Raw genomic sequence first — 27,526 nt, 5'->3', positions numbered from 1 at the left:
TCTTAACCGGCCACACATGTTTGAGTCTATTTTCTGAGTCTACAGGGAATGTTGCCGTATATTAGATTAGTCGATGGGTGGCTCTTCCAAGACAGTCTAACATGACCCAGAGGTACTTGAACTCTGACACAAGTTCAAGTCCCTCCTTTGATGACTCTAGCACAAATCTTTTGGAAAAAGACACATGCGTGGCATTTTAAGCATATTATTTTGATTATCGTTAAACGCAAGAATTTTTGCCAGAATAATCGTGACATATAATTTTCATATTGTCCCATCCTTGCCCGCAACCCTCTATCAGATCGGCACACAACAATCCACACCAAGAGAGCTAGCTCCCTTGGGGGAGCGAGTTACGACCTGGGTCTTTTTCTGGGGTCGCCCTCCCCTCAATACGAATCTAAGCGCATCCTCGTGCTTATAGTGTGTGTGTGTGTATGTGTGTGTGTGTGTGTGTGTGTGTGACACACACACACACACACACACACACACAAGTTGTCCATCTCTGGAGTGCAGTCTCTTTTTTACCGTTTATATGCCTGCTATATAGTTTGGAACTACAGTGTTATAATTTGTCATTGAGTCCTCCATTTATTATACATTTATGCGGCTGCCTGATTACTCTTATTTGTCCACTACCAGTTGACCTGTAGTAAGTCTCATGGTCGGGGGGGTAGGACCAAGGGATTTGGGATTTGTTTATAAACATTTTGGTATTTGTTTATAAACATTTGTGATTTGTTTATAAACATTTGTGATTTGTTTATAAACATTTTGGGATTTGTTTATAAACATTTGGGATTTGTTTACAAACATTTGGGATTTGTTTATAAACATTTGGGATTTGTAAGTCTCATGGGGGGGGGGTAGGACCACTACCAGTTGGCCTGTAGTAAGTCTCATGGTCGGGGGGGTAGGACCAAGTCTCATGGGTTTTGGGATTTGTTTATAAACATTTTGGTATTTGTTTATAAACATTTGGGATTTGTTTATAAACATTTGGGATTTGTTTATAAACATTTGTGATTTGTTTATAAACATTTTGGGATTTGTTTATAAACATTTGGGATTTGTTTACAAACATTTGGGATTTGTTTATAAACATTTGGGATTTGTAAGTCTCATGGGGGGGGTAGGACCACTACCAGTTGGCCTGTAGTAAGTCTCATGGGGGGGGTAGGACCACTACCAGTTTACCTGATCATGTATCCCTTACATGGGCTACTGGCCACATGTGGCCCCCACCTAGCTTCTTAATTTTGATCTCAAAGTGCACCAGATTGAAGCATTTTCATGGCAAATTTACAATTTTTATCCGGCGTGGCAAAGCAGGAGGGGGGGGGGGGCTCTGTATAATATGTTGCCTAGGGCCTCAAAAGGCCTAGAACCGGCACTGCTTATTTCACTCCTGTTTTGTCATTCCCCTATCCATCCATTTGTCAGTCTGGGCTACCCATGGTGATGACACCCATGCCCCTAGCAGCCGATAGCCAGCACAAACACACAGGCAGGGAGATTAAAGAGCCTGTCACTCATGGCCTTATCTAGGCCAGACAGGGAAGAGAGAGAGAGAGGGAATGAGAGACTTCCACAGACCCTCTGGGACCCTTCATCCAATTTGAGAGCCAGTGCAGGGAGCCAAGCATTGAAGCAGCTAACACAGATTAACCCCTGTTTCTGAACTGAAACAGGTGGCTCTTGTTGACATGATCGGTGTTGTGGCCTTTCATGCTATCATCTGATCTGGGAAACTGAGAATCGGTCTGCACAGTCAGGGAATGTGTAGGCAGTTGTAGCTTTAGTGTGTCAAATCACATTAATTCTGATTATGCCAGAATAAAAAAGAAAATAGAGTTGTATTTTTTTATCAAGTGTATGGTGGGTGGTGTACTGTAGAAGATGTAGTCTACATGTTCTGTATACTGGCCATCTGATATTTTCCATTTATTTAATTAGTTAAAAGTACAGATGACTACTAGGTGGCACTCACTATCTTGGTGGTCATGAAGTGACCCGGATTAAAGCGGCCAACCCCAGTTCGTAGGTGGTTCAGTGTGGTCGTCTCCTCCTATGGCGCCATCTCTTGGGTCCCAGATGTAGCGATGGATGCAGGAGGGCCCGGCTGACTCCAACTTCTGCTTCCATGCATTTCTGGAGATGTCCTCAGAGGTGGAATTAAGCATATCTTGTGCTGCCTTGTTTTAGGGGTGGCGGGACTTGAGTCTGCTTGGAGGCACTGGAGTTGTGGTATTGTGCAGGATGTGCCAGTCGTTCTTTTGTACTTTCCTGGCCAGGACGAGGGTGGCAGCCTCCCGCCGTAGGCCGGTCGGTGCTATTCCTGCAAGGATTAGCAAGAGGGACACAGTGGTAGACTTCAAGCATCCAGTTATGATTCGGAGTGCGTTGTTGATAGCCACGTCAACCTTTCTCGCATGAGGGCTTCTGCTCTACACTGGGGCACACTCTCTGGATGGTGTGTGTATGTTGAGAGGCATCGGCGAGAGAACCGACCACTGCGGTATCCCGTTTCTCTGTCTTCTGAGGATGTCAGGATGTCATCCTTCTATTCTGCTACTGCACAGACTGAGCATTCTGAATGGTATAGAAATAGCTCCTCTCGGGAAGAGTGAGCCCTGCAGAGGGTGTTGCACTCGGCCGAGCACACCATGGGGATTTTACTTTCCTCCCTGTAGGACTAGAATTCTAGGAGGTTCTTAAGTAGAGCTAAAAGGATCCCCTTGAAGGACTCTCATCACGCCAGCAATAGATTGTTTGTGCCACAGCAGTGAAGTAAAAGCATGGTCACAAACCACTACCCTACAGAGAGACACGGAAAGGGCTTTTCCCTCAGGCTATCAGAGCTCTGAACAATGATCCAACTGGCCAGGATAAATGTCTTTAACCACTGACCAACAGCACACAGGTTTTTCCCCTTTCCCAAACATCTTTGTACATCTCTTTGCACAAGGAGCACACTGTGAATTAGCCTATTGCAATACTGTGCACATTAATTCCTGTGCACTATTACTTTGATTATGCAGTGATAATTGATTATTAAAATATGTAAAAAATCTAAAATCAAATCTGCTTATTATTTGCGGCTTTGGGTTTGTTTTTCTGTAAAGCAATTATATGATATTGGTAGTTGTGGCGGGTTGCGTTCTTCTGAGCTTGTTTCTAAGTGTAGTTGCTTATTTGGCCTTTTCCTAATGTTGTTTCAACCAGTGGTTCTCAAACAATTTAATCTCAAATGAATATGTATGATGGTCTACACCAGTGGTTCTCAATGTTTTCTGGGTAAAGCACCCCCAAATTAATACCTGGGTCATTATTCGGTGCATTTGTGTCCCCTTGTCTTGACATAATACAGCATATCTCTAAATTGGCAACAAAAAAATATTAAAGCCTCTCTACCATAGAAAACAATGAATTGTACATAGAGGTTATACCGGTATAAAATAATAATCCCTTTGATTTGAGTAGAGGTAAGCTATAGAATGCCATATCCCCATCATGTTTATGTTTTACAAGTTGAACAAATCAAATTCATACAAAATCTAAATTTCGAATTCTTATTATAGTATAGTTCTAATGTTTCTCACCAAATGTTATTCATTGTGATTTAATGCTTCAAATCTTCAAATCAATGTTTGTCCCTGACTTGCCTGTTCCCCCTAAATACTGAATCTGATGCAAATCCACCTGTAATGTCCCCCGACTATTTCTCTACATGACTTCAGAAAGTAACATATTTTGGATAGGAAACCCAGAAGCAGTATCACTGTTCAATTTGCCTTTTTATCAATGTTTTAGGTTGCGTTACTGATGTGGTAATGGTAAAGCATAACATGCCCACCCTGTTATAGCGGAAATTGATACATTTTCATAATTCTGAAAATATGGTTGATAAATATATTAAGATTCAGTGTTCACAATGTGCTACCATATTCTTCATTACATGAGGAGTAATGGCCATCTTTTTAGCATGAAATGTCCCCCCTGTTACAGTAAATAATGGATATGGAAATAATGGGAATATAATGGATTAGGCTGGACAAATATGTTTTTTGTGTCCGCTGAACCAAAGCTGCCCTCTGGCTCTTTCAGAAAAAAATGAAAGGTCCTGTAAAAAGTATTTTGTTTTGAAAAAAGGTTAGGCTAAGACACCTGTGCCTGGGATCTCCATACAAGTTGTTAAAATGTTTGATGATGGATTAAGAGTCAAGACTGGCACATTATAAATTGAAGCGGATTATAACTAGCCTACTCTCTCCTCCTGTGTCCAACCCACTTGAACAGGAGTGTCACTCAGTGACCCCAGTATGGTCTAGAAATAAAAAATGTTTATAAACCGAATTACTGTCCCATCCATGCTTCATTCATACCCTCATTCTTGCCCCTCCTCCGTCAGCTGATGTGGGTAAATAAATGCCTCTGTTGCTTGTCAGGAAGTGAAGTAGTGCACTGCACGGATGGACCCGAGCAAAATGAGGAACCAACACGGTCTGGCTCTGGCACAAAGCAATCTGCACTGTTGATGGTAAAGCATATTGTATGGTATGAACAACACATCGTGGCAAATGTTACTATTGGCATAACAATCGTATATCTTTAACGTGAGCAGCTGACTGGTGGTAGTACCAACACCGAACTGTTCAAGATAGCGTTAAGTAGCCTTAGTACATTAGTAAACAAAGTTGTTGTTATTTGCGGCTGCGTTGCGTGTTGATCACCTAAGTGGTGGTGATAAGTGTATGTTATTTCGCTTCTGCGATTGATAACGTTGGTTGATATACGAAATACATGTCGTGTTTTTCAGCTTGACATTTAACGTTACTAGCTAACCTCGCTATCTAGGCAGCTGTAGCTATGCAGCTATCGTTAGCTTCTTCGGAAATGGTTGTTTCATTGTTATAAAAGAAGATATGTTGATAACGTTAGATGTGAAGTTCCCCTCCTTTTGAAAATAACGCGCTTTCAACAAAAAAGTGGTCGATGGGACACATGCAGTCGCGCAAATAAATGTAAGACATAATCACTAGTTGTTACTAAGTCATGTCACTGTATTTTGAACACTCGGTTAATTTGTTTGACGTGTGGCTGAGGTTAGCACTAGAATGGATGATATTGCATAATATGATTGAATGCATGCATGGGCTATGTATTGGAATTTGGAATATCAGTCATTCTATGGCAGGTTGTAGGACATTTGTATGCAATTCCTCTTCATTGAATGGGTGATTCAATCATAGTAGATCAGGTGTGTAAACAATGACTGCAACGTTTTGTTGTCACTTTTTCAGAAACATGGAAGGTCTTGGAAGAGAGCGACCGTGGGGAAAGCTGGTCAAAGTAGACTCCTGTGAGAAGAGCCAGGTGTTGCTTATCAACAGGGAATGCACGGTTGGTCGAAGAAAAGGTAATCTTATCTATTTGAATATTTGTCTTCCCTTTTTTTGTGTAAGACATATTTTATTGATATTTTAACATTTGAGGCAACATTTGATGCAAACACTACTACAGAAAAATTCCATTGGAATGTTTTATACATTATTTATAGTTTCAAACCGTTTTTCAGAAGCTCATAAAAGTCAGCACAACGCTATCCTACTACTACTGCATCACAGACATAGCTAGTCTGCCACTGCCAGTGTCTGGACCATTTACCCCCCTCCCCCTCCACCCCATTCAAGACAAGACACAAAGCCTTCTTAATTCACCAAATTTAGACACCCCCTTCTGAGGATAACAAAGGAGTCTATTGCGATCATGTGTGCCGAATATTAAGCAGTTTTTTTCTGTATGGAGTTTTACCAATGGTAAGGTTATGGTTTTGTCTACTCTGTTGTTCAGTTCAATTCAGTTTCAGAGGTCTACTGCACTATAAAGTAACTGGCCATAGTTAAGTAGTAGGCTGTGTCTGGGTAGCTGAAAATGACATGAATGAAAAATCTATTGATGAGCTTTGTCGATATACATTCTTAACATTGTGATTTCATTGATTGAAGTATTAACAGTTTGCAGAATTACAGTACATTTCAAGCACAACTCAATACAACTGAGTGGATGACCAATAAACCACTAGACTTGTTTACAAGAGGGTCCACCTTGTTCAATTCATCATAATATTTAGAGACATACATAATATACACTTCCGGGGGCACGGTGGCACCTTTCTGTGTGGAGTTTTCATGTTCTCCCCGTGTTCCATAGGGTAGGTACCCTCACAAAAAACATGCAGTAATCCTGGTCACTAAACTGCCTCCCCCTGGCCAGCCGGGGCGCCTGATGGAGGGGAAAGGAACTGGTTGGAATAACGTGTTCCTTCCACGCGCTACGTCCAACCAGGGAAACTCCTCCCTGTCAGGTTTAAAGGAGCAACTTGGACACTCGGGCATGAAGGAAGCATGAGTTCAAATCCGTTGCTCTCCCCTTGTCCCCCATATATGGGGACTAGGTTGGTGGAGGGTGTGTAGAGCCCAGGATCACATTAGATGATTGACACAGGGGTGAAAAAATGGGTTACAAAATCGTGGGATAAAAAATATATTTAAAAACAAATATACACTTCCATATAGCGGGGAAAAACAGGAAATCATCATCATAAAGGGGAAAGAAAACACAGTGAGGGTGGGTGGGGGATTCAGATTTTACGGGGGCCAGTTTCGAATTGCAGCCGTCCGTAGGTTCCCTTTGAGAGTGGTTTTGAAGGTGTCAACAGTCAAGGGATTCACAATCACATGTCTTAACACTTATTTTGCCCAGGACGTCCCCACATGTCTTTTATAATTACACCTGTAGGAGGCCCAGGACATCTGGATACGTCTTTAGGTCCTTTTTAATGATATAAAACCCAATCGCTAAAATTCATTTTTTGACAGCGAACGTTGCCAGGCAACGCCTTGCTCGGTGCTCCTGGACACGTTTTGCTTCCTTTTTTACGGGCAGACAAAACTTGCTATTATCTCTAAATCTACGGCACTCCATGTTTTTGATCAGAACGCTGATGTTCTCAACCGCTTCGAATGTTATCAGGCTATAATCAAGAATATGTGCGTGATCAGGACCTTGGAATAGAGCCAATATGTGATAATCACACTTACTAGGAAACGCGGAAGTGAAACTACTGACACGTTAGGGAGCGCTTGCTTTTTGTGACCAACCATGAGGTCCATGACGGAGGCGTGCCTTCTCTGGTGGCCTTGAGCCACATGAGGCACCAGCCGATCGTTGCATTGGCCAAATTGGCCATATTCCAACGTCTTGATAACGTGCATTTAATGCCGTGACTGACTTAACCAAGCATATCGTTTGGAATATTAACGCTTCTAAAGAGAGATACATACTTATTAGCGCGAGGTAGTAATTCAGTATTTTAGTCGTGACGTAAAGCAAAGCAAAGTTATTTGTTTACCCAGGGAAGTGGACTAAGCTTGAGATGCTTATTTACAGCCACACCCTGCTCATGGAACATTTCATGGTAGGGGTTCAATGCCTTGCTCAAGGGCACTTCAGCTGTGGTAATTTTAACGTGCCAGTCCGGGGATTCGAACTGGCGACCTTCCGGTATCAAGACTGCTCCGTAAACCGTTCGGCCACTGCTGCCTGCGTAAGCGTAAGCAGAGATAATTCCGGGTCCTACTGTTTGTGTCGCTTTTGTGTCCCCATAGAGTTATACTGTGACTAAATCTGAAACTAAGACAACCACGAAAGTCTCATTTTACCGCTTTCCTTGCAACAACAAAGCTACTGGTCTCCCTAATCTGGCGGTGACAGGCCGTCTGCCCCACACTGAATACTATCGCCATTTTATTTCATTGTGTCAACTAAATCCTCCATTAGAGTCGAGATCGTATTAATGCAAACTAGATTCAACATACCCAACCCTGCACACATTCTAAATATGCCCCCGAAATATTGAACTGAGCAAATGGACTGTTACCACCTTCAATAATAATGATAATAATAGTCTTTATTGTCTCCACATCATATATTTTCTTTGTCATGAGTTAACAGCATTATATAAAGACCCATTTTAACCCTCAATGGCTTCCTTTCTGAAAAATAACGTTATTGTAAAAAGATTCACGCGTTTAGATATTGCTATTTACAATGAGCAGCGGACAGGAGTTGGTGCCACTTGAACCCGGACGTAACGTAGGACTACAAAATTATGTCTGACTTAAATACAGAATGCAACTATACCTCCCGGTTTTAGGGGGAAATGGCACCTTGGCTGGTAATCCAGTCTGGCAGTGTGCCGCGGGTTCGACTCCCGATCTCGACGGCCTTTACTGCATGTCTTCTCCCCATCTCTCTCTCCCCATTTCCTGTCAGCCTACTGTCTGTCCCTCCATAAAACAGGCGAAAGCCAAAAGAAGATGGCTTTTTATATGGTCAGATTCACTAATACAACATTATTGTGTACTGCTGTCGGGGAGAAACCACCTAACTGCAAAAAGAAAACCTTGTATTTTTAAAACGATGCATGCAATACTGCCTCATCAAAGTTGGTATTGTGACTTTATATATTGTCAATTACTTGCATGAGAGGGGAGAGGTGGGAGTTAGCTGGTTTGCTTTAGCAGACGGCTTGCCCCAATCCCCCACCGGCGGGGCAGCGGCTGTCCACCTCATGAACAGCTCTCAGCGGGAAAATGGGGCTGGTCAAGGTCTCAGGTTCCATCTCCGATATTTTAGATTTTCCCTCCTGTACCCCCCTGGGGTTTAAGATGTTAAGTGTCCAATGGAGTTAAGAGGTTTTGTCAGAAGTGCCTTTTAGTACATTTCATTCCACAAAATTATTCATTGGTGTTCAATAGCATGGATTTATGGAAAAAAGAAGAAAAAAACGATATGTTATCAGTATGTGCTGATGGATGTTTTGTATCTTTGCCAGGATGTGATCTATCTTTTCCTGCTAACAAACTGGTCTCAGGGGATCACTGCAAAATTATACAAGATGAGCACTCAGGGCAGGTGTGGCTCGAGGACATGAGGTATGTTGAAATCTGTTCCACAGTTAACTCCACATGTGGTACATACTTTTGTACTGTACAATACTCGGGTTTAGGCCTGTTATTAAAATCAATCTAATGGTACAAAACATTTCAGATAATTCAAATGCAAGAAAACTTGATGTGCTTCACATATGATGTATGCAAACCACACCTTAGTATAGAAATTATTTCAAATTACTTTGTTTATTGGCATTGGCCCACTTTGTTTTGGTGAACAAAATGGTTTCATGCTTGCTAGTGATTGAGTTTACACATGCTGCATTTAATCAATTTGAAAAGGTTTTTTTTTTTTATTATTCCAGGAATAGTTCCAAACTATTGTTATTGAATTTCTGTCATTTTCTCTTAAATGCTGTTAGTCTTCTATGGTATATGGGACTGTTTGTTTGTCTTTCTTTAGCACCAATGGCACTGTCATCAACATGTCCAAGCTGGTGAAGAAGCAGACCCACATGCTGCAGAATGGAGATGTCATCTACTTTGTGTACAGGAAAAATGAGCCAGAACAAAGTGAGTGTATTTTGTGTTTTTAGTGGCCTTTGCAATTGACCTGTAGCCAATTGCTATTGGCAAAAAAACATTTTCAACGAACCATGCTGATAACTCCTTTTAAGCAATGGAGAGTTGTTCATTCAATGCTGACTGTGCCCACTCTTGTAGATCCCTGGAGTTATTAACTCAATAGTGCCATAGCCTCTACGCATGAGCGGATAGTACTACAGTATCATACATATTATTCATTATATACATAGTATTCATGATACAATATTCAATTCATACTAAATTAACGCTAAAGTCACAGCTTTTAATGTATTTGATGTAGTATTAAAAAACGGTGATTTTCTTTTATTTGTTCTGTAGATTTCTGAGAATTCATTGATTATCAGTTCCCAATTGGAGACACTAAATGCTTTCATATTTATATGAATGCTATTTTAACCAAAAGAAGAGTGATTTAAATTGAATCTGAAAGGAGGGTTTTGAGTGTGGTTTTAAACGTGTATCAGTCCAATGATATTTTGTCCTGTGGTCACTGGTAACAGCCACAGTAAAGGACACCCATGTTTGTTTTTACATCTTGCATGAAAACACAGCTCTTCACAATCAATGAAAATATATATTTTTTTCCTTAACTTGTAGATATTGCCTATGTTTACCATTCCATTAAACCGGAGCAACCTGATTCAGAAGATAGTGCACGTAAGTAGCCTATTCAAACTTTGCTCAACATCTAGGGTATAACAATAATTCAACAGTTATTTTTGTAATATTACAATGTTATTTTTCCAGTCTGCATGGTGGAGTATGTTAATACAATATGCACTATGGGTGGTTGTTTTTGGTCTACTTGTGGTTGACAAGTGGTACTACATTCTGGTCAAAATTAAATGTTTCCTCTGAACAAGGAGGCAGGCTCTATTGGCACAGGAGACCTGAGTTCAAACCTGGGCTAGAACTGGAAAGTTAGAGATTAGCTATAACCCATTTAGGACTGAGGCAGATTTAAAAAATCTAATAAATATCTATTCAAAATGTACAAAAATGTTATGTTGCTATATACTGTAGCAACAAGAACCCCAAAAGGGGTTCCCATCCAGAAGGTTAAAAACACCTAAAGGGGTTCCTGTCCTGAATGGGCGAGTGGTGGGAGAAAGACAAAATTCTAATGAACTAGAAGTCAAAAGACCAAATGCACACACTTTAACCTGTATTTAGCAGGTGTTGGACCAAATGCTGCAGACATGATGGAGGAGAGGGCATCTCACAGACACACTGTTCCAGTACCAAACCAGTCTTTCTCGGTGGAGACGGTAGTTCTGGCAGGACCCCCCAGGCAACAGACACAGGAGGAACCCCAGCCCTCCACTTCGTCCTCTGCCCATCTGCACATGAGTTGCCCTGCTGTAGCTGGCCCTGTTGTACATACTGTCTCCTTTGCCTCAGGTAACACTCAATCAGTTTTAATTCAACCCAAAGAGTGTATGCATAAATGTAACCAAATGGACCATTACGGCATGTGCATCTAAGTTGGCAAAAACCAAACTCTTAAAGGTGTAGTGAAATGGCTTTTTGTTTCAGCCTCAGACGGCAGGATCTTAGTTTCTGAACCAATCAGAGCGCTGCATCCCTCCAGGCTATGGGGACGTAGGTCCGTCTCATGCACGACCACATGCACGCACATGCACAGTGGTTTGTTTACAAGTGACAGAGAGACCTGCAGCAAAGCCAGGGGGTTCTAAACTGTACACAACCTATATACATATTTTAGCGTGATCATTACGTTTAAAACGAGTAACACGCTGTCTGGATGTCATCTTGAATGAGATTAAAAACGGGGTATTTCTGTAATCGATAGCAGCTGTGTTTGGACGGACGTGCAGCAATGGGAATCAAATAGGGGAGCTTCATTTGTATTTGCTTTTATTGATGTGTATCTCTACACGTCATCACGCAGCACGTTTTCGTTTTAAGGAAGTAATTACATTTTTATGGACTTTTGATATAAAAACACACATGAGTATATATATTTTTGGCATCCATTGTTATGCCCATATGATGACCACGGATATGCTCTAAAAGTGTTTCATTTCACTACACCTTTAAGTGTTAGATATTTATTATATATTGAAATTTTATTTAAAGGAGGCCCTTGAGAGCATCATCTGGTTTTAGAGGGGTCCTCTAAACATACGGTCTTGCTACAGATAATCATACAATTATCATTGATGAAGACCTTGAATCGTATCTGTTCAGTGTTCACTTAGTTAAAGTCAGTGTGGATTAAAGCTTCAGTTCACTGCTTTAAATTCACTTTTTAATTTTGACTATTCAACTTGTCTTTCCAGGTCAAGCTAACGAACCTGTCCCTGCACAAGAGAAATACACTAATATCCAGGAGCCAGAGAGGAAGAGGAGGAAAACAAACTATGGTCAGTTTATTACGTCTGAAGATTAATCGGTATGTTGTAAAATAAATGTAAGTCTGCAAAGATCCGGTTGGCATCACATTGTTTTCGTTACCCACAAATGTGACATCATTGAATGCCACAGACGAAAAACAGTCTAAGTCCACACTATTGATCCATAATGTATTAATGATAGATAAGGGTTCAGGACAACGAGGCCTTTTCGTGGAGGGGTCAGAAAGAAATTTGGACTTAGACAGTTTTTCGTCTGTGGTACTCAATTGGTTTTGTCTCGCTAGTCGTGCTACGAGTTAGAATAGAAGATGGATATACCAGACCATTATTATACCTTACGAAATTATTATACCAAACTAAACACATTTGAAACTAGAACTGCACTCTGTCGAGTGCATACTTGCTTGTTGCACACTAGTAGGCCATAAATGGCCAACTAGTGCGCAAGTACTTTCGACCGCTACAAACTGTCAACCAATTACATATACATATACTATGTATATGTATATGTAATTTGTCCGTCCCAGCCAACCCGCCACTTTTTATGCGTATGCCCGTCCCAGAAAATTGTGCCTGATACGGCAGTGGTGCCAGATTACATACATGTATACACAGGAGCATTACCTTTAATCCTCCCAACACTAAAACATATCATTACGTCACCATCGAAAACCAATTACACTCTGGCATTGGGTCCTTTAATCCACATATTTCTTACGTCATCATTGAGAGCTAGTTAGCGGTATAATGTGGTTAGCAACTTGTGCCTGATTTGCTGGGACCAGATTACATACATGACCATATTTCTTACGTCATCATTGAGAGCTAGTCATACAGATACTATATATATGTAAGTTGATTAGCGGTATACTGTGGTTACTTTGCGCCAAAAACCGTCCCAGCCAACCCGCCACTTTTGATGCGTATCATCATCATCATACTATAATTCAGCCTCTGTCTGTGTGTGTGTGTGTGTGTGTCTGTCTGAATGTCAGAACAGTGCGTTATCTCATCATTGCCTGCACCAATCACTCCCACTTTTCACACAGGCATTGACCATATGAATATGGAGGTCTTAACGGAGCCCTTTTTTCGATTAATGATTCATGGGGGGCAAATATCTCACAACGGGTAAGGGCTAGTGCAAATAAAACAGCAAATTGTGCCTGATTTGCTGGGACCAGGTTACATACATGACCATATTTCTTACGTCATCATTGAGAGCTAGTTATACATATACACACCATGTACTCTGGTCCCAGCAAATCAGGCACAATTTGCTATTTTATTTTACAAATTACATATAATTTGCGCATTGCAGCGCACTATGGGAAGAAGGTAATTGCGGGAGTTGACTCCACATGTAGTAACGGATGGGTTATTAGTTATTTTTGCATCTGCCGCTTTAGATGACCTGAGATGACTTGATTGATTGGCATCAAAAAGGGCCTGTCAGCTCAAACACACAATGCAATACTTGTTGTTGCTTACAATCATCAGTAGCAAAGTCAAATACCAACAAAAATAAAACCCTACCATTTCCATTTTTCCCCCTCTATTTCCCATTCCATGTAGCCTATGAAAGGCCCCTCAATTACATTTTGTAACTATTTTCAGCAATGGGATGATAGTTTTATTTGGTGGGTATGTTGAGCTGGTGTGGTGTGGGCACCCCTGGTATAGATTATATTTATGCAATGGGCTGTATAGGAATGAGAAAGCAATAAGCATACATTGACATTGGCAAAGCTGAAGGTGGAACAATGGCATCCCCATGCATCAAATGTCTGTTGTGTAGAATTTCTGAATGTCCATGTAATCTGTGTTTCTGTGGTAAGGCTGCTCCAATTAATTGATTAGTCGTTATGGAGTTGCTGAGTGATTCTAATGTAGTGATAGAGTAATTGAATGGGCCTGAATAGATCTGTGTAGGCTGCAACAATTGGCGTGCTTTGTGTAAATGGCCGTCGTGAGGTTCAAAGAGTACTGTTCCTTTTTAGATGGACATTCCACAGCACCAGCGCCATGGGGGAGGGAGGAGGGGCACACACACACACACACACACTGGGCCCAGCGTGTAGGCGTAGTCTACTGTAGTAAATATAGGCGACTAATAATGTGCATGGAAGCATGCAACATGCTGTGTGATTACCTGTTTCCGTTTCGCGACACACACACACACACACACACACACACACACACACACACACACACACACACAGGGCGATGTATGGATAAATCAAATGATTAAGCACGCAACATTGAGAAGCATGCAACATGCTGTGTGATTACCTGTTTCGGTTCGCTACACACACACACACACACACACACACACACACCGCCTCCTGGCCGCTGCAGACCCAGAGGCTCTGTGCAGTGAGACCCCGATATTTATTCCTATATTAGCCCAATTCCTGTGTGTGTTGCGTGCCGAGAGAGAGAGACTCCGCACGTCAAAATGAATTGGAATAAAAAACAAATGATGTAGCCGCTGCCTATATGTATCGTCTGGATCGCATGTTGGTGAACTGTTGCTGTGTGGCCGTGTGTGATCGTCGGCGCGGGGCGGAGGGGGTCCGCGGTAGTATGCGTGGTAGTCCACTGTCCGCGAATACAGTCACTGAGTCTGTTCCCCATAAAATCCTTACTGTAACATTAAATCAGCGAGTCTGCTGGCACGTTTGGTCGGCGCTCCGCTGTTTGTGTGCGTGTGTGTGGGACACGTGTGTGTGTGTGTGTGTGTGTGTGTGTGTGGGGGTAAATCCGTGTGTGTGTGTGGTGGTGGAAAGAGCCCTGGGTGGAGAGGGAGATCAGATTGTGTGTGTGTGTGGGACACGTGTGTGTGTGTGTGTGTGTGGGGGGGTGGCTTATAGGCGTGCGTGTGTGTGTGCATGCAATGAAAAGCCAATGCGAAGTTGCGAACAGTCTAATTGTTTTACTTAGGCAAAAAACAACTATTGTCAAACAACAATGTTGATGTAACTAAGACGATCGCTGAGAGAGCTATAGTTTATATACAGAGATTTAGAAGGAATAAGCGAACTGGTGAGGCTCCAATTCTTTGTCTTCTCCTGCGGGTGCGGGACTCGGAGAGAGGGGGATCAAATTGCAGGCTCGCAAGGGGAGGGGCTGAGAGCTAGTGACGGGTGAGCATGCACATGTTGGCTCTGATTGGCTAAGGCTAGTGGCCACATGTTTTCATTGGCTAGTGGCCACATGCACATGTTTTCATTGGCTAGTGGCCACATCTTTTCATTGGCTGGGGCGCACATCTTTTGGCCACGTGACCAACTTTACAATTGTTAAAATAGATATGTATATGTATGACTAGCTCTCAATGATGACGTAAGACATATGGTCATAAATGTAATCTGGTCCCAGAAAATCAGGCACAATTTGCTGTTTTATTTGCATACGCATCAAAAGTGGTGCGTTGGCTGGGACAGTGCATTCGGACCGGGCGAAAATATTACTTGCGCGCTCTGCTTGCGCAAGTAACTAGAACTGCACTCTGTCGAGTGCATACTTGCTTGTTGCAAGTACTTTCGACCGCTACAAACTGTCAAATCTCAGTAATGACTACTTGTGCCTGATACGGCAGTGGTGCCAGATTACATACATGTATACATGGGAGGATTACCTTTAATCATCCCAACACTAAAACATATCGTCATTACGTCACCATCGAAAACCAATTACACTCAGGCATTGGGTCCTTTAATCCACATCTTTTTTACGTCATCATTGAGAGCTAGTTATACATATACTATGTATGTACCGGTATATGTAATTTGTATGTTGATTAGCGGTATACTGTGGTTACTTTGCGCCGTACGCACCGTCCCAGCCGTCCCGACAATCTTTATGCGTATGCACCGTCCCAGCAAATTGTGCCTGACACGACAGTGGTGCCAGATTACATACATCTGTATAACTAGCTCTCAATGATGACGTAATAAAGATGTGGATTAAAGGACTCAATGCCAGAGTGTAATTGGTTTTCGATGGTGACGTAATGACTATGTTTTAGTTTTGGGAGGATTAAAGGTAATGCTCCTATGTATACATGTATGTAATCTGGCACCACTGCCGTATCAGGCACAATTTGCTGGGACGGTGCATACGCATCAAAGAAATTGGCGGGACGGCTGGGCCGGTGCATACGAGTCCCGGGCGAAACTAGTACTTGCGCGCTGCTTGCGCAAGTAACTAGGGTAAAACCCGAAAATGGTATTAATCCCAGACTTTGACCCGGGAAGGTGATGGCTGATGGTGATGCATACGTCGCAGCTTAACAACAGAGTTCACTTCCCCACCCAGATTCTTTTTGACGGTCTTCGGTCACAAATGTGCTTCTCTAACGTTTAAGCCAATACTACCGTTACAAAATGTGACCTGCTCTACAGTTATGAAAATGGTAATGTTTTACAAATAAACAATACAGCTGAAAATTACTGGGGGGAGAGCAAGGTAGCAGGTTTGGGGCAGCGCTGGGGGGGAATGGAAAAGGTAGAATTTGTCACTTCTTTCTTCTCCGTTAATATCTGCTCTTCCAGCAGAACTAAATTCAGTTTTGTTTTGTTTTCCAGACAAGGATTGTGATTTGAGCCTCCCACACTCATCCAGCACTGAAGCTGTAGGTCCACCCAAGGGAAGCCTTCAGGACCTGCTGGGCAAGGCTCCGGTGGAAGACACCAAGACAGACAAGATGGAGGAGTCTTTAACATGTATCATCTGTCAGGATCTACTGTACGACTGTGTCAGGTATGGCTGCAAAATCACATAAATATATACTACATGTAAGACAGTAAGACAGTAAATATTACAGATTATTAAAGTACAGAATGTAAGCTTTCATATAATGTATCATTCAATGAATTTGGACAATAATTGAAGGAGATATAACCATTTTAAAATGATTGGGGCCTTTCACCCAAAGCTGAGAAAAGTCCCTTTCAATATTCACAACATTTTTAACACCTTAGAGCTGGATAGAAGTGGGTGTGACAATGGGAGGGACACCCACCCAGAATGACCACCTTAGAACGTTTTAGCTGTCAACAGTGCAACACTAGAAACACTGACATGTTTAAGCCAGTAGAACAAACAATGCAATTTGTAAGGTGCCCCAATAAACCCTTTTGAAAGTACTAAGTATTAAATACTAAGTATAAGTATTCAAGTATTAAATACTAATTTAAGTGTTCAATTTCACTTGTACACTACCTGGTTGTAAATAGCTGCAGTAGGCTACACCATTTTATGCAGGTCTACTTTAAGCAATCAAAGTCAGACAATTGACCCAGTATTTTAAATAAATAAAACCGACGCATCAGGCTATGATGCGTTGTGCGCTTGTAGATTTGCTATTCTTAATAAACAGATCCGTTCACATGCCTGGTTTCTATTTAGTGTGCAAGGCTTACATCAGGTCTAAAGCCCACCCACTGTATGCGCTGATTTCCATACACAATACATACACGATCCGTATCCTCCCCTCACCGGATGTTGAATTAACAGTACTAACGGCCATATTTTGACGACAATCTTTTACACAAAACGATTTCCCGACATTTCCTTTTCACTTGATATCGTTTCGTAGAGACGGCCTGCACAAACGATCTATATACCAAATGAAAGCCCGAATTTCGTAGTTTATATAGTATTTTGAATTTTTTTAAATGAGCAAAAAATTAGCGAGTTATGATTTAAAGAAAAGACGAGTGATTTTGGCTCTTTGCAGGTGGAGGAGAAAAAAAAGAACAAGCAGCAACGCAACACTCTTCCATGGCTATGATGCAATATAGCACTAACGGGCAACGTTTCACATGTATTATTAGTTTTATACATTTTAGGAGTGATTTAGATGTGTTTAGATGCTTATGACAACATCTCAGCAGTTAAGACAATGTCCCTCTGTTAACACACGACACACAGACAGCTAGCTAACTAGGCTAGCTTGCTTTTAGCCTGTTGTGTGATGGTGGAAGTCTATTCTCCCGGCTGGGAAGCGTATTTGAGCGAGTAGCTACGTGGTTTTGTTTATTTTCCTGTAAAGTATAACCCAAAAGCTCCTCCATACTATAGCCATGTAGAATAATTATGTGTTTACAAACACACAAGCACGCTAATGGGCGGTGACCAGAGCGTGAAACCTCAGGACAAAGAGATCCCAGGACCAATCGAAAACAACATGCAAATCTCAGAACTGCGCTTCTCTGGCCCCAAAACATTGTTAAAAAACAAGCCTACTTTGACATATAAATGTATATGTTTAATTTGCCCAAATGAACAATCTGTTGGAATAAAAACCTTCAACATTCAAACTGTGTTAATATGAAGAAAAAAAAGAAAATCACATTAAAAAAAAAAACAATTTTATTTCGACCATTTCATTCTGGCGAGTTGAGGACCAAAGTGCTGGCCTGTGTCACATATGTGGACCTGGCCCCTTTTGTGCCCATATATGGAGCTGAGTGATTGCTGATGCAACACACTCCATATTTGGACGTATAGCGGGACAGACAGACACACACACAGACAGACACACAGACAGACAGACATGATCTGCTAGGTCTCATAGTAAGTGCTCACTGCGTTCGCAAAAACTATGGATTTCCCAGTACACTTGTAGAATGCTGGTATGACTGGAATATAGAAATATCTCACTTCATAATCACAGACAACATTTCTTCTCATTTATGCATGCTTGCTTTTCTGTTAAAAGATGGATGGATTAACGTTTTTCTTTTTTGAGGTGTGCTAGGCCCTCCTATGTCCAGCTTTTAGTGCGTGTGTAAACGCAAACATTAAATGCCATTGATAATGGATGGCCATTTTGTGTAAACACAAACATTAAAAGCTGGACATAAGATGTGAATGTCCGAAATGAGATGATGAGATGAATGAGATAATAAGAGCGCCCCTCACTTCACACGGCTGTGATGTTTTTTGAGGGGTGCCAGCACCTCCTAAACACAGGTTTAATGTTTGTCTTTAGTTCAATGTTTGTTTTGTAAAAGCCATTGACAATGAAGGGAGATTTACGTCATAATGTGCCTCATTACGTCCTATTGTCTCTTTATTGTTAATGGTGTTTAATGTTTGTGTTGGCACCGTTGGTTTTACATCGCCTAATCAACATGAGTTAGACTTTAATATATTAGCACCCCTCACTTCACACGGGTGTGATTTTTTTTTTGAGGGGCGCCTATATACAGGTTTAATGTTTGTTTTTAGTTCAATGTTTGTTTTAATAATGCCATTGACAATGAAGGGAAAATTTACGTCATCTTGTCCCTAACAAAAACATTAAATGCCATTAACAATAAAGAGAATTTAATGTTTGTTTTACATCGCCATTACATCCTCTAATCGACATGAGTTTGACTTTAATATATTAGCGCCCCTCACTTCACACGGGTGTGAAGTAAGTTTATTATCACTGTCACATACAGGTGAATGTGCTTGTTTTGTAATGGCCTACTGTTGTCCTCAGCCTGCAGCCCTGCATGCATACCTTCTGTGCAGCCTGTTACTCAGGCTGGATGGAGCGTTCGTCTCTGTGCCCCACCTGCCGCTGCCCTGTGGAGAGGATCCGCAAGAACCACATCCTCAACAACCTGGTGGAGGCTTACCTCATCCAGCACCCTGGTTGGTATTACATTATGTACTCTTTAACCACCCTATTAGTTCTACATTGCACAAATAGACAATCTACAAGCTCACGATGGGTTGCGACGTGTTTTGTTTACGTGTTGCGACGATATTTATTAAAAAAAGAGACTCTTGTGTGAAGTGAGGGGCTTTCTCTAGGTCGTCCTCAGACGAGCACTCCCATTGTCGCATCCAATCAACCCGGTTCTGGCCAGCTCGTTGCCTCGTTGGTTCTTTGTGCTCCTGTGTCTTTCTTGAGTATATCCACATATGTTAATGTGGGATGTCCTTATGACCGGTGGCCATGTTGGTTCCCACCGCACTAATTTGCTGGCTGGCAGCTCTTGGTGTCTTTGGCAGTGTCCTGCTAGTCTCATTCTCCTGGCTACTATTTTCTGGCTCACCCTTGGCATTCCATCATACATATTCTTGTTGGTAATGTGTACTCATTTTACCGCACGCACATTTTTATCATGTATTTATATCAACAAGATTTCCCGTTGTCATTACCCTTAAACATCATAATTTACCCTAAACAAACATTAAAGTTCATAGACTTTGGCTGGGACAGGAAATGTATAATTAGGCTCTCGACAAACATTAAAAGTCCATAGACTTGGCTGGCCTATGACGTAATTTGGGAAAGCGCCCCTCAAAAAGCCTTTTATCATGATAATGATGATGTATTGGCCCACATGATGTCACAGGGGCCTAAAAAATGGTACAAACAAAGCAGCAGCCACATGTTGGAGTGGTTAGCACCGCTCAACAGTGTTAGGCTAATGTTATCCCTACAATAGGTTACAGCTACAACAACATCACATTAGTGAAGATATACCACGGATGTTTCAAATGGTAAAACTAAACTTGCTTCCATTTTCTTTTCTTTTTTTTAAACAAAGGGGAAGAGAGATAAATATCATGAACATTGTACACTATGAATTTTAAGTCTAGGCCACCTATCTTGACATTGGCCAACATCCAATTGAATATATTCTTTGGGGGATTGATGTTATACATCAGTGGTTTTCAACCCTTTTAATATAAAGGCGTATTATTTATTCGGCATTTGAGCCACGGACCACCATGAGATTTAGCCTCTCAGAACCAGAACTAAAATAATATTTTGTTATCGTTGGATAAGATTTTGTCCACAGTTCCATGCTGTATTGATGTGGCACGATAGAGATAACAGGCAAACATTGATCCAAATAACAATTATTTTACATTTTCTAATTGTGTAGACTTCTTGTAAATTAAGTAATGCGGAGAGAGTAAAATTAAACCAATGCTGTTCAGCTGTTCAGCTATTATTGACTGTGTGTATGTCCGGTCACAGAGAAGAGTCGCAGCAAGGAGGACCAGAAGAGCATGGACAGCAGGAATAGGATCACTCAGGACATGCTGCAGCCGAAGGTGGAGCGTGCTCTCTCTGATGAGGAGGGGAGCTCTGACTATCTCTTTGAGCTCTCTGACAACGACAGTGACACCTCGGACATCAGGTAAACACGGTCTGTTGGCAGTGGTGGTAAAAGTATTCACATTTTTCACTTAAGTATCTATACTGCAATATAGAAATACTCCGTTACAAAATGTACTTGGAAAAAAACGTATTTGCTTCAAAATGTAACTAAAGTACCAAATGTAATAGTACTCAATGTGAAGAATAATGTATCAAATCTTTTGAAAATGGCAGATTTATACGCTGACATTGCATTGTGAGCTTGTAGATCGGCTATTGTCAAATGGCCAAAATGTATACGGGGATAAAGTGGTTAATGGATCTACAAAGTAGATGGCCAGCGGTCCGGGTCATAACAAAATCTTTGAATTTGTCACACCTGTGTGACAAATTCATTTAATTTAACAGCAAAACAAATACCAACTGCTCTGTTGATGACAATGTTACATTGTCTCACTGTTGAGTCTCTTTATATTTTAACAGTATGATATTGATTAACCAGCTCTTATCAATATATATGCAGGATTTTCAGTGTGTGGTTTTTAAATTCACAAAAACATCTAGTATTTGACTAGAATTTAGTAAAACAATACATTAGAATAAAATCACGACCCAGCTGTAGCAATTGATCACTTTGGTGTCTACATTTCAGTCAGACAACTCTTGGATTGCATAAATATATTTATTGAGCATAAATTCATAGAGCATCAATATTTAAGCATATTTAGCCTCACGGCTCTGTCCCATTGGATTCATTCCCTGTAAGCATGAATGATAATAAATGATTGCCAACTAGATCTGATGGGGAATGAAATAGACCCCAAATTAACAGGTGGATGCTGGGGGGGTTGGTGGAGCACAAAGCAGCAGCAGGTGGTTTCAATAGCCCACCACCAATCGGATGGTGTATAGGCATGTGACTGATCGCCTGGCCCTGACCAGGAATTTACCATCCTTTTGAGTTGTCTGCCTGAACTAGCTTCGCATCATTGATTTAAACGTTTTATTGTACAACTAAAGCAAAAGCACCATTTTCAGTGATTGAGCTCTGCTGATAATCTCTGTGCATGTCTTGTCCCCAGTCAGCAATTTATGATATGCAGACAGTGTCCTGGCTACAGGAAGGACAGGGATCAGCTGCTGTTCCCCTGGCTTGTTGGTCCCCCTGTCCCGCCAGCTCTCTCATTTACACCCACCATGGTGGCCACAGCCGCCACACAAGGCCTTATTCCACCCACCATGGTGGCCACAGCCGCCACACAAGGCCCAGAAGAAAGCCCTGGGAAAGTAACTGGAGAAGAGCCGTCAACCTCTTCCGAGGTCACTGCAGGTATGTTTCCTGTTGTAGGCCCGCTGGATAAACGGCATCATGATTATTGCAAGTTTATCTACTGCCAGTTACTCTTGCAGTTTTATTTGAACGTCCAGGCTATTTAGAAAAATGGCAGATAAAATGGAAGACACGATGGCTCATATTAAATACAAATTTAAGACGCCAACAATTAATAGAAAGGTCTCGGTAACGGCAAAAGTACCGTAAGCGTTACAATATTTAAATTATGGAAGACTATACAAAAACTGTTTAAAATCAGCAGCAATAAAAGTACTTGGAAGTTTACTTCATAGTTCCGAGAGAAGACCACATTCAGGGGGACGTTAGAATATTGAAATACTTTAATTTAAGTAGCTTGTAGTAGAATGTAATAAAATGCCATTAGAAAAGAAAAAAATAAAGTCACCCTGCATGCAATTTTACTTCCGTTTCCCCAAAATTCTCACAAACCACATATGGTTGGACATAGAAATCGTACTTCATGCTACATGGCAACTAGGCCTGCCACAATTATTACATAATGATCACATTTATTTGAGATAATCGCAATTATTTTTGTATAATTGTCATAAATGTTAAGTCATAAAAAAGCTTGTAGATAGACCATTTCCACAGTTTTTGTTTTCTTTTGAATGTGTAAAGTTATTCAATGTGTCAGTAATGTCTTTTTATATTGTTTATTTGTGATATCTGCCCTTGAAAATCTGCAATTTTAGTTTACAAAGCCTAAAAGCCCATCAGAAATATAATATAATTGGCGGAGGGTGTGTAGAGCCCAGGATCACATTAGATAATTGACACAGGGGTGAAAAATTGGTTACAAAATTCATTACAAAAAAAAATTATATAATATAATCCTTTTATATGTTCCAATGTTCAAAGCCAAAAGAACAATTTAATCGTTAATTGCAATCATCTGTGATTCCAACAGTGACAAAGGTGATGTTGGTCAAATCTCTATTCACTCCCAAGGGGAATTATAGCACGGCGACATCTCAGAGCATACTTTTGAGGTGGAAGATTACTCCCCTCCACCTTTTGCATATGAAATGTATTTTGAATCCTGTTTCTCGTCTGCCTCAGAAACGGCTCCTCAGGAGTACAGGTGTCCTCCTCAGGGCTGCCACGTCATCTGCACCTGCTGCCTTCAGCCCATGCCAGACAGACGTGGTGAGCTCGGCAGCCTGCAGGTCCCTGCTCAGCAATGTGAGTGTCTGGGCCAATGGCCTGAATGTGTGTGGTGGTTCAATGTGCTTATTGTCACATGCAATACAGCTGGTAGCAACATTGCAGGCAGTGACGTGGAAAGGTGTATAGCTTCCCTGTGGATCTTTGATGGGTCATATTGATATCACCAGTTTGGAGTTCCGTGTGGAACTTGGGCAAGACTGATAAGTGGTTTGTGTGAAAATAATCAGTTAAATGCTTGACCTACTGGCGGCGTGCAAAGGAAATCTAGCACAGATTGGTCTGTATCCATTCAACATTATGTATTTCTGTCTATGGACTGACTGTCTGTATCCATTCAACATACATATTTCTGTCTATGGACTGACGATCAAACATACAGTACATAGTTGTTATTACCTTCATTTCTATGTTTTTGTCTGTAGGTATGTTGTGCCAGAGGCCCTTCTGTCATATCTACTGGGGCTGCCAGAGGATTGGCTGTCAAGGTTGCCTGGCCCTTTTTAGCGGTAAGTCTATGTTTCCCCAATCAAAATTACTGCGTGCCACACAGCGCAGCTCTATGCCATGCCAGGTTGTCTACCCAGGGCTGTGTCAGTCATGTGCTGCTGTCGGAACACGAGGAACCTGTGGGGGGACATTTTTTGTACGACAGGCGGTCGACAGACAAACTATTTGCGTTTGTGGCTCACGCTATGGGCAGAAGTTAAAGAGCTTTTGGAGGTGACCTCTATAACATGGGTTCCCAAAGTAGGGGTCCTAACCAACCCCACATGGGGTCACAGGACACTGATGGTGGGGTCACAAATGTATTTTGGGACATCAAAAAAAGATATTTTTTCCCCCAGGGGGCTAGTGTATTATAACCTGACTCTGCCAGATTGCAGCAGCATCGAGTTCACAAGTTCCCTCCTCCTGCCTGCATCTGGGCTCTGTCAAGCAGAAACCATGAACCGGAAGCAGCGGGACAAAAATCTGATACCGCCATAATAATTGTAGTCTTGTTAGGTTGTGTTTACATTTATGCTGTAGCATAAGCTTCAATATGTCATCAGTCTCTCGTTGATCCCGCCTCTAGCGGCCGCATATCGCTCCGACCAGAATTGGTTCGTTGGGGTCACGAGTCAATGGCAGCATTGTTTTGGGGTCGCGGGCTGAAGTTTGGGAACCCATGCGCTATAAAGGGTCCCGTTGATTGTGGAATCATGTCGATTATACTTGCAGTTTTATGATGCAAGTAATCCATTGTCTTTTACAGAGCTCAATCTAACTGATAAATGCCTTGATGGTGTTCTGAACAGCAATAACTACGAGTCTGAGATCCTCCGGGTGAGTCAGACTTTCTTTCTGGTCGTTATCGTCATCCTGTCTAGCTGTATGGGTAGTGGGTAGAGAGGATAATGGGTAGTGGGTAGAGAGGATAATGGGTAGAGAGGATAAGGCTAACACTGTCACTGTCAAAATTAGGCTACCAATAGAATGTGGAGCTCCGTGGCTAGAGCTTAAAGTCAGCGCTGCTAACAATGCCACTATCTGAACTAAGTAATCATTATATATATATATATAGATATAGATATGTATGTACAGTATGAGAGATGTTGTGTATAAGGGAAAAAACGAATGATTGTCCTTGTAGAACTATCTGTCTTCCAGAGGGATATCTTGGAAGGACATGCTCAAGGAGGCCCTGCAGGGCTTACAGCAAGGAATCTACTATCTGTCTGGTAAGAAAGTAACACATCTTTATTCCTTAATAAAAACATGTAGGAGTCCTTGTGACATTTTAACTTGTTGATATTTAACAGAGAACCGCTATAATTTGACAAAGCTGTATAGTATACTGATGCGAAATAGGGTATACTGATGCGAAATAGGAGTGAACTGGTATGGCGAGTATATCCAATTTGAAATGATATGACATCGATATTACTTAATACTACTGTATCTTCCTCTATCTACTATATTCTGTTAATATGTATTGCTGCTACCCTGAACAGGGCTCCCTTGTAAAAGAGATCTAGTACCTCAATGGGACTTACTATGCCTGTACAAATAACCTGTATCCCCACTGGAAGCTCACAAAGCTTCATATCATATGCGTTGTTGGATTGTAGATGTGCTATTTTTTTGTATTCGCTTCTTTTATTGAAATGTATTAGTTTTGTATTGAATTGATTTGTTCGATAACTGTTGCACCCTCAAAACGGTTACACTTGTGACCTCATCTAATCTTTCAGATTACCGTATTAATGCAAATGTCACCGTGTGCTTCTGCTGTGGCCTGCGGGGCTTCAAGGAACTGGCCTACAAATACAGACAGAACATCCCCATGTCTGACTTGCCAGGTAGGAGACACCTTAACACTGTCCTGAGGCCCAGGTAGGAGACGCCTTAACACTGTCCTGAGGCCCAGGTAGGAGACGCCTTAACACTGTCCTGAGGCCCAGGTAGGAGACGCCTTAACACTGTCCTGAGGCCCAGGTAGGAGACGCCTTAACACTGTCCTGAGGCCCAGGTAGGAGACACCTTAACACTGTCCTGAGGCCCAGGTAGGAGACACCTTAACAGGCCGATTCTACAAATGCATTCTCTAAATCAGTAGTTCTCAAACCTTTTCCGTGCCAATGATGACCCCACCCCCATTTGAAAATGTTTGAAAAAGGCTTCTGGATCTTATCAGGGTTCCCACGGTCATGAAATTCCTGGAAAAGTTTTGAAATTCGAAATAACTTTTCCAGTACATGCATTTTTTGCCTAAATATTTTGTAAATAAAAAACATTTCCAATCAATTTTTACATGAAATATGTAACAAAAGTAGTAGTAGCGTGACAAAGAACAGATCTACAAGCTCACAGTTCACTTCAGCGTGATGCGTATTTAGCGTGTAGGTCTGTTCCTTTGTCACGTGACACCTTGTAGCTGCAGTGCATGAGCAACACAGGAGAATCATTATTGCTCTGACTGATTTGTTATATAGTCCTGGAAATTAGGTTAAATATCCTGGCAAAGTTTAAAATTTTCATTGGAAAAATGTGTGGAAACCCTGTATTTTTGATACGTTGCTATTCTAAATATCTTCAAAACATTTGTTTTTGAAGATATTTATTTTGCTCTCCTAAAATATTTAGGAGAGCAGCCCTAACCAGTTGCTGTTGTGTGACTATATTACTGTATCTGTCATGTTTTGAATTTGAATTCGCCACATTGCAAGCATGTGGTACTTCCTTTTTAAAATACAAATTAACATTTTAATTTAATAATATCCAGGTATTTTAAATATAAGAAGAAAAAGATTGAAAAGTCTTGAAAAACACTATTCCCTATATACAGGGTTAAACCAAAAAAACAACAACCAGAGGTCTGGTGCATAAATTCCTTTACGACTATGAATTACTTGACCTCAGGTGATTTGTTTTTGCCTTTACATGGCTGTAATATAGCCTAGGTGTCGTAATGAGCCATACACTGTCAGATTTTGACTAGAATTGAGTAATGAGTTGATCTTATGTTTTATTGCCAGCATCTGTAACATCTCGTCCTGACTGCTACTGGGGCCGGAACTGTCGCACACAGGTGAAGGCACATCATGCCACGTAAGTTCAATTCCAGATTGTTCCAGTCTGTGAATAATCACTCCATAATTATTTGGGCATTATATAATTTTAGTTTCAAGAAATTCAAAAAATATAAAATGTGTGAAAAGAAATGTATGGAGGTACTTCCTTGGCCTAATAGCAGTGTGCACAATAAACTTGAGACACATACATACATGCATACATACACATACACGGATGCTTTTAATGAATTTAATACACAGGACCACAATAGAAACATGCACAATGGAATCGATGGAACAATCTTTGTAAACAAACTGTTAAAGTATTCAATCAATAAATAGTTAGTCTAGTAGTTGGCTCACGTGATCCTACACCACACTGTGAAAGT

General features: G+C 41.3%; 1 protein-coding gene across 1 annotated transcript in view; it reads left to right on the top strand.

The window, feature by feature from the left end:
* Positions 1-4,443: 4,443 nt before the first annotated feature.
* chfr (checkpoint with forkhead and ring finger domains, E3 ubiquitin protein ligase) overlaps positions 4,444-27,526 on the top strand; it is a 29,501-nt gene continuing 6,418 nt past the window's right edge. The window contains exons 1-17 of the mRNA XM_080766471.1: positions 4,444-4,540; positions 5,304-5,419; positions 8,900-8,999; positions 9,421-9,530; positions 10,161-10,220; positions 10,737-10,964; positions 11,867-11,950; positions 16,531-16,705; positions 19,440-19,594; positions 20,937-21,099; positions 22,142-22,389; positions 23,476-23,598; positions 24,006-24,089; positions 24,839-24,909; positions 25,217-25,304; positions 25,818-25,925; positions 27,102-27,174. Coding sequence (XP_080622597.1) covers positions 5,308-5,419; positions 8,900-8,999; positions 9,421-9,530; positions 10,161-10,220; positions 10,737-10,964; positions 11,867-11,950; positions 16,531-16,705; positions 19,440-19,594; positions 20,937-21,099; positions 22,142-22,389; positions 23,476-23,598; positions 24,006-24,089; positions 24,839-24,909; positions 25,217-25,304; positions 25,818-25,925; positions 27,102-27,174 — 1,982 coding nt within the window. The 5' untranslated portion in view covers positions 4,444-4,540; positions 5,304-5,307. The remainder of the gene's footprint in view (positions 4,541-5,303; positions 5,420-8,899; positions 9,000-9,420; positions 9,531-10,160; positions 10,221-10,736; positions 10,965-11,866; positions 11,951-16,530; positions 16,706-19,439; positions 19,595-20,936; positions 21,100-22,141; positions 22,390-23,475; positions 23,599-24,005; positions 24,090-24,838; positions 24,910-25,216; positions 25,305-25,817; positions 25,926-27,101; positions 27,175-27,526) is intronic.

This window comes from Protomyctophum bolini, assembly GCF_963924005.1.
Source record: "Protomyctophum bolini genome assembly, chromosome: 6".
In the NCBI taxonomy this organism is placed as follows: Eukaryota; Metazoa; Chordata; class Actinopteri; order Myctophiformes; family Myctophidae; genus Protomyctophum; species Protomyctophum bolini.
Note: the sequence above shows the minus strand (reverse complement) of the source record. Positions and strands in the feature narration are given on the sequence as shown.